Genomic DNA, 12,159 nt, shown 5'->3' with positions numbered 1-12,159 from the left:
ACAAGAAAATCTAAAAACAAGATGACAAGACAAACCGTGCGACAACCCCCCGCCCCCCCCCCCCCCCCCCGCAAAAACACACACACTCCCACACACACACACACATCAATAAATAAATAAATAAATGAATAAATAAATAAAAAAGTGATAAAATGATAGAATGTAGAGACCAGGCTTTGTCCTGACGTGGGGAAACGATATTTTGGGGACATGTCCACACCGGCGACCCCCAACCCAAGTTCACGGAGAACATTACCACAGAACCCCCCAGATCCGATCAAAAGAGTCAGACCCAGGAGATCCCACTGCAGCGTCCCCGCTCACTGAGAAGGGTCAGTCACTGATGTGGAGGATCCCTCAGAGGAAAACACTGGAGTGTAATAAAATGTAAAAGGAATAAAATTAAAATATTTATAAAACATGGACAAAAAACAAATAATTACATAAACCTTAATAGGCATATGAACTGGTAAGAGCGATTTAAAAATTAATGGAATAAATAAATAAATAAATAAATAAATAAATGTATTTACAAACACATATAAAACTAGTTAAAAGAAAAATAAATAAATAAATAAATAAATAATTAAAATATTTTAATAATAATAATAATAATAATAATAATAATAATAATAATAAAAAAAATCCTAAAATTCAACTAAAAGCTAAATTAAAAAGGTAGGTCTTAAGCCTTCCTTTAAAAACATGAACAGTCTCTGCGGCCCTTAGGCTCTCTGGGAGGCTGTTCCACGGGCGAGGTCCGTAAAAACTGAATGAGGCCTCGCCGTATATCTTTGTTCTTACTTTTGGAATAACCAAAAGGCCTGTATCAGAGGACCTCAGGGTCCGCGAGGGCTCATACTTTGAAATCATGTCAGATAAATATGAAGGCCCGACACCATAAAAACATTTGTAAACCAATAAAAGAACTTTAAAATCAATTCTGAATTGCACAGGGAGCCAATGCAGCGATCTTAAAACTGGTGTAATGTGTTCCCGCCCCCTGGTCCTCATCAGAACACGTGCTGCTGAATTTTGCAGCAGTTGAAGATTTGCCCTTCTTGTTCTGGGAAGACCAGAGAGCAGGGCATTACAATAATCTAATCTGCTGGTAATAAAAGCATCAGCACCCAGCCAGGTCTCTGTTAAAAGAAGGCAATATAAATTGTTGTCTAAAATGAGCTCATTCATGATAAAAGATTTGTTTAACAGAGAGCGAATGTTTAAAACAGCAAAGTTCAAAACAGTGTGTTTGTGCAGATGGATTGATTTATCTTTTTTGTCCGGTAATGTGTGAATATGATGGAGATATCTAATTGTGGATCTGGATGATCTGATCTGGGGATGTTTGTGAGATCTGCTTGTTATGTGAACTGGAATTTGTTGTGTGATAACCGTGAATTTAACTGGATGCCGGTGGTCCAGTCAGTCAGTGAGCAGTTTAGCAGAGCGGAGTGTGAGTTCAATGTTCATGGATAGAAGTTGAGTCCTGTTTGGTTTGGGTGGATGCCGTCTGGTTTAAAGAGATTTGGTCTATCGAAGAAGGTGGTAAAATTGTCAACATATGGAATATTATTAGAAAGGCAGCGTCCTTTATGCCAGATGTGGAGTTGTCGCAGACGGCTGAATTTAATGTCTCCAAAGCGGGGAGATGGAAGCGGACCGGAGATGATGCACTGTTTGTCCAGCTGCTTGATGGAGTTGATCAGAGTGATGAAGTCCTTCTTGAGGGTCTCAGATTGCTGAAGCTTTAGGTCATTCACTCCTGCGTGGACTATTATTGTGTGTGTGGAGGGGTTACGAAGGGAGAGCTGGTGGGCAGAGTTGGTGATGTCTCGTACGAGGGCGCCTGGGTGACAGAAGGTGCGGCTCCCGTTAACGCGAACATGCCTGACCATAGAGGTTCCCACGACGAAGGAACCAGGGGGGTCCCCGCGGCCACGAGATCTTGCCGCCGAAGTGAGCGGGCCCGTCGCAACAGGAGGGCAAGCGGGAGTTGGCGTTACACCTGTTGCGCGAGCCGGGGAAGCGGCCGATGAGTGGGGCGAGCCGCCAGGAAGAGGAGAGGTGGCGGCGGTCGCCGCGACACCTGCCGCGGGGGGAGACGCAGCGGACTTTGAACCTGACGCCCCGGTCGCAACCGCAGATGGAGAACCCGCATTGCTTGCTGATCCCACAAGGACGTGGGTTACGTTCGGGCGGCGGCGGCTGTCAGGGCGTCTACTCATTGCGTCTCTCAGTAGCTGTCGGTGTTTGGCGGACGATAAACCTCCAGAGGCAGATGCCGGGCGGCTTTCTTTCTCGGGCCGAGAAGCAGCGACAGGGCGAGGGTTTTCTCCGCTGAGTGGAGGAGAAGCTTCCAGAACGTCGTCAGATGTTGGACCCGACAGAACATCATAGCGGTTGGAGAGAAGGAGCCCATCACGGTCCAGGGGTCTTTTCCCGCGGCACACCACCTCAGACCAAAGCGGTTTTGGTGTGGAGCTCGAGGAAGGCCGCGGCGAGGTGTCAGGATCCCAGTGAACCGTGTCCTCCACAGCCGCTTTCAGGGAAGCAATATGCATGGACTGTTGATGGGCCAGGTCCAGCAAAGAGTTCAACAGATCATTATTTGACCTCAACTCATCAGAGAGTTTCTGGATGTCCTTTTTGAGGTTAGTGATCTGTGTGTCAGGGTTTGTTGGTGCAGTCACGGCAGTGGAGGTGGACGCAGACGTAGCGGCGGCAGCCATCTTGGATCCAGAACTGATTCGGTTTATTTTGTGTATGTGGAAAATGTTTCACATCTTTGAGTTCATACCATAAAAAAAGGGGAGCAATAACAAAAGTGTTGCATTTATATTTTTGGTCAGTGTATTTTCAGACCTTCAAAACAACACTTGAACAGAGAGATATTCTTTTTTAGAAGTGGACACACAGATCTACAGACACGAGCTGAAGTTACAACCACAGGAAACTCCATCACAATTAATCAGCCACTTGGATGGCCACCTCCCGCTACAATATTGTAAAATATTACACTCATTATATCATCTAGATCTATAAAGAAAAACCATAACAAGATTTAAAAAATAAAGAACGGTGGAGCACCTGGTTTAAATCCCATCAAGGACCTTACTGTGTGGAGTTTGCATGTTCTCCCTGTGCATGCGTGGATTTTCTCCGGGAACTCCGGCTTCCTCCCACAGGTCAAAAACATTCTTCATAGGTTAATTGGTGACTCCAAACTGTCCTTAGGTGTGATCGTGTGTGGGAATCATTGTACAGCCCTGCGACTAACTTGCAATCTCTCCAGGTTGTACCCCTCCCTTGCCGAACAGGCCTGGCAACCCAGTGACATTGAAAGATGGATGGATGGATAATTGGATGAAGAACAGTAGTCAAGGGGATGGCTGGTGTTTTTCCCCAAAAAACTTAACCTATTAGCCATATGTCCAGGCTGGCTTTAAGCTGCATAACAACTCAAAACAAACATTTTAAAAAGACCTTATACTGCTATCCAATCAAAGAATTCACAACAGTGAGGCCTGCAGCCATTACTGTAAGCTTGAACACTTGGGAATTTGACCAGGTCTGCAACCTTGCTCTTCCCGGAACATAGGAAGAGCAAGGATCCATTGGAACTATATCACAAACGTGATACCTACTTCCTGTTTGGATTACAAACAATCTTCCCTAACTTCATACCCTACAAGCTTTACTCCACTGCCACCTTAATGAAAATAAAGATTAAATTCCTGCTAAGTAAATTCATTTATAAATATTTATTATTCACTCGCCAAGTGCTGAATTGCTTCTGGGTTGTTTATTTTGTTACGGTTCAGTTGCAACACTTTGTTGTTAACTTCTCTGGCTTATTTGATCGTAACTTTAGCTTTTTTGTTGGAGGCCCTACATAATAGAGAATAGAGAAGGCATTGAACCTTACTATGCAGTGTCTCCTCATCGCTTTCACTTTGACAATAAAAATCGTAATGTTTCGCTTTACATATATTTCTTTAAATCTTTTTGTTGTGTTAGGTTACAGTTTAAAAACATGGTTTTCACGTTTGCCATCGGTTCCTCATCTGAAAAAATGAGGACAGAATGAGAGCATTATAGGAATAAAAACCAAACACAGCCATCATAAAATTAGTCTTTATGCGGATGACATATTAATGTTTTTAAGGAATTTACATTCTGTAAATGAAACAGCAATGATCATAAATGAATTCTCCTCCATATCAGACTATTCCATTAATTGGAATAAGTCTGTTTTATTACCACTCAACAGGAATATGGAACAAAGTGTTAGGTACCAGCAGGGGCCAGGGCGGCCGATATTGTTTTTTGATTCACTTCCTGTTTTAGTTTGACACTTCCGGTTCTGGTCACTAGTTACACTCGTTGTCTTTACCTCATTGATTGTTTTCACCTGTTTCCACTTTAGTCACTGTATATATTCTTTGTCAACCCAGTCATGGTCACAGGATCGTTTCGTTTGTTTGTTCTCTCACGACAATAGTCGATTAAATTCGAGTTATACGTATCCGCTGGCGTCCTGCATTTGTGTCCACCACCCGACCCTGACACAAAGACTCACAATTCCAGTTAAAACAGGAAATATCAAATATCTGGGTATCTACTTTTCCCCCAAACTATCAGAACTGGTGCAGCTAAACCACACCCCATTACTGAAGAGCATACAGGACGATCTAACACGCTGGACCAACCTGCCTCTGTCCCTTATGGGCAAGGTAGCCACGGTTAAAATGAAAATCTTACCCAAGGTTAATTATCTCTTCTCAATGATTCCCACACAACCGCCATTAAAATGGTTCAAAACATTAGACTCATCCATATCAAGCTTTCTATGGAACAACAAACCTGCAAGAATTAGTCTAAAAACTTTAAAATCTGCAAAAAGCTGTGGAAGATTAGAATTACCTAACTTCCACAAATACTTTCTTGCAAATAGATTACAATATATCTTAAAATGGTTAAAAAATAATCCAGAAACCAACTCATGGTTAGACTTGGAACAGGCGTTATGTGGAAAGATCAACCTGTCAGATCTTCCATTTATTAGCCAAACAGTTAAAAAACAGGATTGTTTCAAAAGCATTAATATAAATGCCACTTTAACAGCCTGGTGGGAATTTCTCAAAATATCAAAATCATCAATTCAACCGTGTAAAATGACACCCATCTGGAACAACCCAGACATCCTCATAAACAAAAAAATGATTCACTTCCCAGCTTGGCAAGCAGGGGGCATAAAACAACTAGAGCACGTAATTATTGATAGAAGATTCATAACTCCCCAGGAATTTCAAGACAAACATGGAATAAATAACTTCTTGGAATATCAGCAACTTAAATCAAGTATTACTAAAAAGTATAAAATTAAAGAGGACGATTTAAAGCTACCAGATGTAGTTACCACTCTGATTAATTTTTCAATGAATAGAACTCTCTCCAAAATATACAAACTTTTATGTAATTTAGATAACAATATTGCCTTTCCAACAAAAAAATGGGATGCAGATTTGAGCATCAGCACAGATGAAAGCTTCTGGTCAGAACTCTGTCTAAACACCTTTAAACTGACAAAAAGTCCAAATCTGCAGCTAATCCATCTCAAAACTCTTCACAGAATTTACTACACTGGACAGAGGATGTTCAAGATGGGTCTCAGTAACTCAGACATTTGCGAGCACTGTGATAATAATCTACCCGACAGCTACATGCTCGCACTGTGGTTCTGCACTCCTGTCCAGGCTCTCTGGCAGCAGGTATGTGCCGATTTATCAGTCTGGCTTAAGGTTTCAATCACGGCCTCACCGTCACTTTGTGTGCTTGGTGACATGAGTGCCATCGATAAAGAAAAAGGATTAGCATCTATCATTTTCATAACTCTTTGTATTGCCAAAAAAACTATTTTAATAAATTGGAAAAACAAGAAAAATATAAACATAAGTCAACACAGAAATCTGCTGTTTGATCATATCAGCTTGGAAAAAATGTCAGCCCAAAGCTCAAGTAACTTTGAAAGAATTCAGTCTCTCTGGTCTCCTGTGGTTGACTCCATGACTTAGGGGGTGGAGGGCTTGGTCGTCGCTGCTCCTTGCCCTTCTGCCGTGGTTTGGGGTGGGGGTCGGGGCTTCCGGTGCCTGGCGGGGGCGGTGGGGGGCTCCGTTGGTCGGGGGGTCGGGTCCGGTGCCTGGGTGGGGCGGGCTGGGGCGCTGCGTGGTCCTCTGGGCTTGGGTGTGGGGGTGCGTGGTGGGGGGGTGGGGTGGTGTTCTGGCTTGGCTTGGGGGAGTGGTCCCTTTGCCTGTGCTGGGGGGGGTTGGCGGGGGCCCCTGCTCGGGGGGGGGGCCCAGCGGCGCCGGATGGGCTGCCCATCTGCACCTGGGGCTGGGATCGGCCCTTCCCTGGCTCTGGGACGGGACGGGACAACCCTCTCGGGGCCCCCGGTCGCTCTGGGTGTCACCCGCTTCGGCTGCGGGGTCTGGGGTGGGGTGGGGTGGGGGGCTTGTCGGCCCTGTCCTGTGGGGGGGGCGTTCTGGGGGGGAGGGGGGGCCCATTATTGGTACGGGTCGGGGGGGCTAGCGGGTCGGGGTCTCCGCTGAGGCAATCAGTGGTTGCCTCGGCCGGTTGGCCTCCTCGGTCCCGTCGAGGCCTGACCAGAGCTCTTCTAGGGCCGGCGTCTGGGGGTGGGGGCCTGGGCTTGCTCCGGGGGGGGCGACGCTTTCTGGCTCCTCTCTCTCTGTGTGGGGTGGGTGGTGCCGGGCCTGGGGTGTCGGCGCCTCCGGGGGTGGGGCCCCTGGGCTGGGTGGCCCTGGCCCCTTTGCTGGGGGTGGGCTGGGGGACGGCTGTTTGACCACCGGGGGACAGTCTACCAGCTGTCCCCAACTTACCCCCTTCCTCATATAACCTCATATTAGGGTGAGGGGGTGGGGGGTCTAGCCTGCGATGCGTCTTGGGGGGGGGCTACTTGGGAGTGGCCCCCCTCCTATGGTTGCCGTATGGAGTGGGCCCCCCCTCTTTCGGTTTTATTTGCACCTTAGACATGTAGGGTCCTTGGTAGGGGGGGTGCTTGGACATCACTGCAAGCAAGCAGCAGATGTCCTCCTGGCACCCTACCCGCCAATTTTAACCGCACCTTAGACATTTAGGGCCCCTTGGTGTGGAGGGTGAGGGGACATCACTGTGAGTAATCAGGAGATGTCCCCTTAGTGCCCTACTCGCCAATTTTAACTGCACCCCCCTTAGTACACACACCCCTCCCCCTTCAATATATACATTCAAACATAAACACACACACATGCACACAAACACCCTCTCAAACACCCATACACGCACACACATTTTACAAGGAAGGTGGGACCTGGGTCCATCTGTCCCCTACCCCTTCCCTGGTGGGGGGTGCGGGCCCCTTGGCGATGGCGGCCGTGTCCCTTGGGTGCCGGCTCCCTGGGCCCGGCGGTGCTCTCTCCGCACGGTGGGGGGGTTCATATTACACCTGAGCCGGGGGTGTTCGTGTCCCTTGGGGGTGGGTCCTGGTCCTTGACCCTGAGCGCTGGGCCCCGCCAAACTTCCAACATGGCCGAGCCTGGTCGGGCCATATTTATAACACCCCTTGTGGGCCGCCCTTTTTTCCCCGGGGTTCCCCCCTGCTGGGCGGGGGCGGCGGGCCCCTGCCTTGCTCCTACCTGGACCAACCTTGGGCCGGGTGTCCCTTGGGGGGTCCTGGCTCGTACCTGGGGTCGGGGCGGGGGGATGCCCGGAACTCCTGGGTGGTGATGGGGTGCTCGTCTGGGGCTGTGGGCGTCCCTCTCCGGCGGGGCCCTGCGTTGGGCTCTTCCGGCGGGGGGCTGCTTTCCTGGCTGGGCTGGGGCGGCGCTCTCTTTCCCTCTGCGCCTCCCTGCTCTCTGGCTCTGGGGGCCTCGCGGCGGTCCTGCTGGCCCTGGCCTGGGTGGCGGTCTTGGTCGCCCGGGGGGCGGTTGTTCCCTGCCTGTTCCCGTATGGCGTTGGGGGAATTCCGGCTGCCGCTGCTGCTGCGACGGGGGTCTGGGTGTGGGGGTGGCTGGGCGCTCCTCCTCCTTCTTTTCACATTCCACCATCCATTTTAGAAGAACATAAACACTCACTTGAGCACAGGTGTTAGCTCACCTTTGCACTAATAGTTTGCATGATTGAATGAATGAAAGATTTCACACTAGTTGGTTTAAAGGCATAGGTATGCGTTCGTGAACACTATCTGTTTTGTGTGCATGTTGACATGTGGACATTTTTGCAGCTAGCAGGTGTGTTGATAATATTTGAGTGTGTGTGAACAGGCCCCGCCCTTTTTGTACTACATTTGAACCGTACCGTGGTGATAAACAACCAGTAAACCTGTCTGCTCTATGCTGCTTCATGGTCTTACCCCCCTTCCCCTCCTATTATCACCCTCCTACCCCCCCTCTCTCTAACGTCCCTCTCTCTTCTTCCCCTCTTTCCTTTTCCGTCCGGTCCAACACCAAAGATTTTCAAACATGATTGAAATTAATAAAGTTTGGCCTCAATTACAAAAGGGGTTTATTCAGACATACCTTTGGTTTGTCTGAAGATGAATAACCCCTCTTGTTAAAGCAAAATATGTCCAACACAAGAGGCCCTCAGCTCTCATCTGTTTGCCTAGCTGTTTGACAGGACAAGTTAAAAAAAAAAAAAAAAGAATAAGGGATCTCCATTCTTGGAAACTTTTAGATTCCTGTTGGCAAAAACAAAAACATTGAATCGTCATTGGTCTGCAGTTTACCTCTGTCTGATTGGACAAACTCATGGTGACGTTATCACAGAAGAGGGAGATAAGTGAGGCAGGTTTTTGCATTATAGTATCAGCAAGAGCATTGCAGGTGTGGTTAAATGAAATGTTGGCTGGTTTCTATTGAGTAAAATCATTTTTTTTTAGCTTTTGGGATGTAATTCTGCTTTCACTGATTCATTGTTTTAGCTGGCAAACAGAGAGCAATGGAAGCAAGATCTACTTTTAATCTTGATTTTGATGTCCATCCTTGTTATGAAAGAAATAACATTTCTGAGATGCTGACTAGGACTTCCTCTACGAAATGTTCTTTGTTGTACATGTTTCTGGGCTCGCTGTCAGTTGTCACAGTCTGTGGAAATCTGCTTGTCATCATTGCCATCATTTACTTCAAGCAGCTCCACACTCCCTCAAATTACCTCATCCTCTCTCTGGCCGTGACCGACCTTCTGGTTGGACTTGTGGTGCTTCCCATCAGCATCGTGTTTGCTCTCAGCTCCTGTTTGTACGACAGAGGCATATTCTGTAAAATTCGAGACAGTTTTGACGTGGTTCTGAGCACAACCTCCTTATTTAACCTGTGCTGCATTTCTGTGGATAGATACTATGCAGTGTGTCAGCCTCTAACGTACAGAGTTCGGATGAGCACTCGGGTCGTTGCGGTCATGATCACGATGAGCTGGGGAATTTCCATCTTTGTTGCCATTGGATTTGTGGTTGCAGAGTTAAAACAAGAAAAATGTAAAGATGACTGCTTTTCTGATGTTGTGCTAGAAAAGGTTATGGCGCCTGTCTTTTCCTTTTATCTCCCAGTGCTCATAATGATTTACATCTACCTGAGGATCTTCTTTGTGGCACAGAGGCAGGCTCGCAGCATCCAGAACACAAACTCTGCAGCAACTGTCAGCCACATGGAAAGGAAGGCCACAAAGACTCTGGCCATTGTTATGGGAGTCTTTCTCATGTGTTGGCTGCCTTTCTTTCTTTGCTTTTCCCTGCAGGTGTTAGGTGGCGTGTCTGTACCGCTGTACGAAACACTGAACTGGTTTACTCTGTGCAACTCAATGCTCAACCCATTCATTTATGGTTTCTTTTACAGCTGGTTTAGGTCAGCTTTTAAAATGATCATTTCTGGAAAAATATTTCAATGGAATTGTTCTAACTTTAAACTCCAATGACAGAATTCAAATGTTTAGGAAAGGAAAGATGTTATTAGATTTTTTTTGTTGTCTGATAAAAAATAAAGCTTCTTTCATCAAAACCTTTGCATTGTTCATCCTTAGAAGATGGAGTTTGGGTTCACAAACATTAGTTGATGCTTAAAAGTTTTATTGTATTCCAATTCTCTAACAAACTGAAATTCTGTAATATTTTATTTTGGGGAGTTTTAAAACTGTTCTCTTTTATGTTATTTTTGGTTGTTGTTTTCATTTTCTTGTGTATAAAAATAGATTTTTTAAACCTTGTAACCCACGATGTAATTTGTGCCACAGATGCTTGCATCTAATAATTAATCATACAATGCTACAAAGGAAAAATGAAAAATCCAAATATAAAATAACTTGCTATTTTATATCACATTGTCTATAATATAAAACAATATACACACAGCAGACTATGTTGTTCCTAAAATAAATATTGATAATTGAATGTTTTTACATTTCTTACTGTTAATACTAGCTGTGGGATTTAAACAGAGAAAAGACAACTCAAAACCAACGCCCGTACCCGTATTTCAGCTTGCTCATGATTATGCTGACTGCGGTGCGGACGCATTCCTGTATGACTTCTTTGTTCCGCTACATCGCATTATGGGTCATTTTCAGATTTTCATTCTTAACTCTATACTTATGTTCTTTTTATAAAATAGAAAACTACATTTAAAAAAAAAGTTTGTTCAGAACTTACAGTATTTCAAAAACAGCTACGAAAAATGCTTGATGGTTTTGCTTAGAAAAAGACGAACTTTTTTTTTTTTTTTAACTTGTCCTGTCCAACAGCTGGGCAGACAGATGAGAGCTGAGGGCCTCTTGTATTGGACATATTTTACTATAACAACAGGGGTTATGAATCTTCTGACAAACCAGAGGTATGTCTGAATAAACCCCTTTTGTAATCGAGGCCAGACTTTATTCATTTGAATCATATTTGAGAATCTTTGGTGTTGGACCGGACGGAAAAGGAAAGGAGGGAAGAAGATAGAGGGACGTTAGAGAGGGAGGGGGGGGGGGTAGGAGGGTGATAATAGGAGGGGCGGCATAAAGCGGCATAAAGCAACAAGTTTACTGGATGTTTATCATGCTGCTGCTGCTTGCTGCTGCTAAATGGCCTTCTACAATCCCACTAAAATCTACATGATCCAATGGAATTACACTGATCTACAGCCTTCAAGTGCCTAATCTACAAACTCTTAAAATATCTGAAGAATATTCCGAGTTAAAGCTGGATATTCGGTGGAATATTGGGGAATCAATTCACAGGCCTGTTCAGCCTGAAGAACACCTGAACCATCAAGACAAAGCAGCCTCACCAAATCTACCTACTAACTTGGACACGTGTGAGTAGTTTGGACTGTAAAAAACAATGGCAACCAAAAAATTGTCAGAAGAGATGGAGGAAATTAAAAAATCACTATCCTTTATGAGTTCTGAGATAAGTAAAGTTGTGACTCAGCAAAAAAGTCTCATGGATCTCCCTGAGGATATCAGGCAACTGAAAGAAATAATTATTCAAAAAGACCACAAGATTGAACTCCTGGAGCAAAGGATTGATGATCTGGAACAACTAGCAAAAAACAAAGATGTTATCATCACAGGATTTGAAACTAAACATCGCAGTTATGCCAAAGTAGCATCTGGAGTGGATGAAGGTGAGGACGCTCCTACAGAGGAATTAAAGTCACTGGAACAACAACTCCTGCAATTTCTGAACACCAAGAATATCACTCTGGAAAAGCAAAACATCTCCAGCTGCTACACGATTCCAAACAAAAATCCTAAAATCAAATCATCTGTTGTTGTGCAGGTAATCTCTGTAAAGCAAAAAATTGAGCTACTGAGACAATCAAAAAAATTAAAAGGCTCTGGAGTTTACATAAACGAAAGTCTTACAAAAAAAAATGCAGAAATAGCAAGATGTGCTCGACTGCCAAAGAAACAAAACAAAATTCAAGCAACTTGGACCAGGAATGGGAAAATTTACATCAGACCCAACGGGGTGGAATCTGCACGCTCAATGATGATAAGGAACATGAAAGAACTGGACCGTTTCAAATGACTGACATAAGAAGGTATGCTGGGATCGGGTTTGGGACTGTTCAAACTGGACTGGATGCCTGATAATTATGACAGACAATACAATGAAAAATA

The 12,159-nt window shown here is 45.2% G+C and overlaps 1 protein-coding gene across 1 annotated transcript; it reads left to right on the top strand.

The window, feature by feature from the left end:
• The first annotated feature begins 7,758 nt into the window (after window positions 1-7,758).
• On the top strand, window positions 7,759-9,969 carry LOC101174719 (trace amine-associated receptor 1-like). Its single transcript, XM_004083633.4, has one exon. The coding sequence runs from the start codon at window positions 8,998-9,000 to the stop codon at window positions 9,967-9,969; it is 972 nt and encodes a 323-aa protein (XP_004083681.3). The 5' UTR covers window positions 7,759-8,997.
• The last annotated feature ends 2,190 nt before the right edge of the window (window positions 9,970-12,159 follow it).

The sequence above is a fragment of the Oryzias latipes genome, chromosome 24 (genome assembly GCF_053564925.1).
Source record: "Oryzias latipes strain Hd-rR chromosome 24, Olatipes_Hd-rR_3.1".
NCBI classification, from domain to species: domain Eukaryota; kingdom Metazoa; phylum Chordata; class Actinopteri; order Beloniformes; family Adrianichthyidae; genus Oryzias; species Oryzias latipes.
This window is presented reverse-complemented; position numbering and strand designations above follow the sequence as displayed.

Excerpts from the sequence above, each read along its gene's own strand:
- LOC101174719 (XM_004083633.4), top strand. The coding sequence starts at position 8,998 with ATGGAAGCAAGATCTACTTTTAATCTTGATTTTGATGTCCATCCTTGT.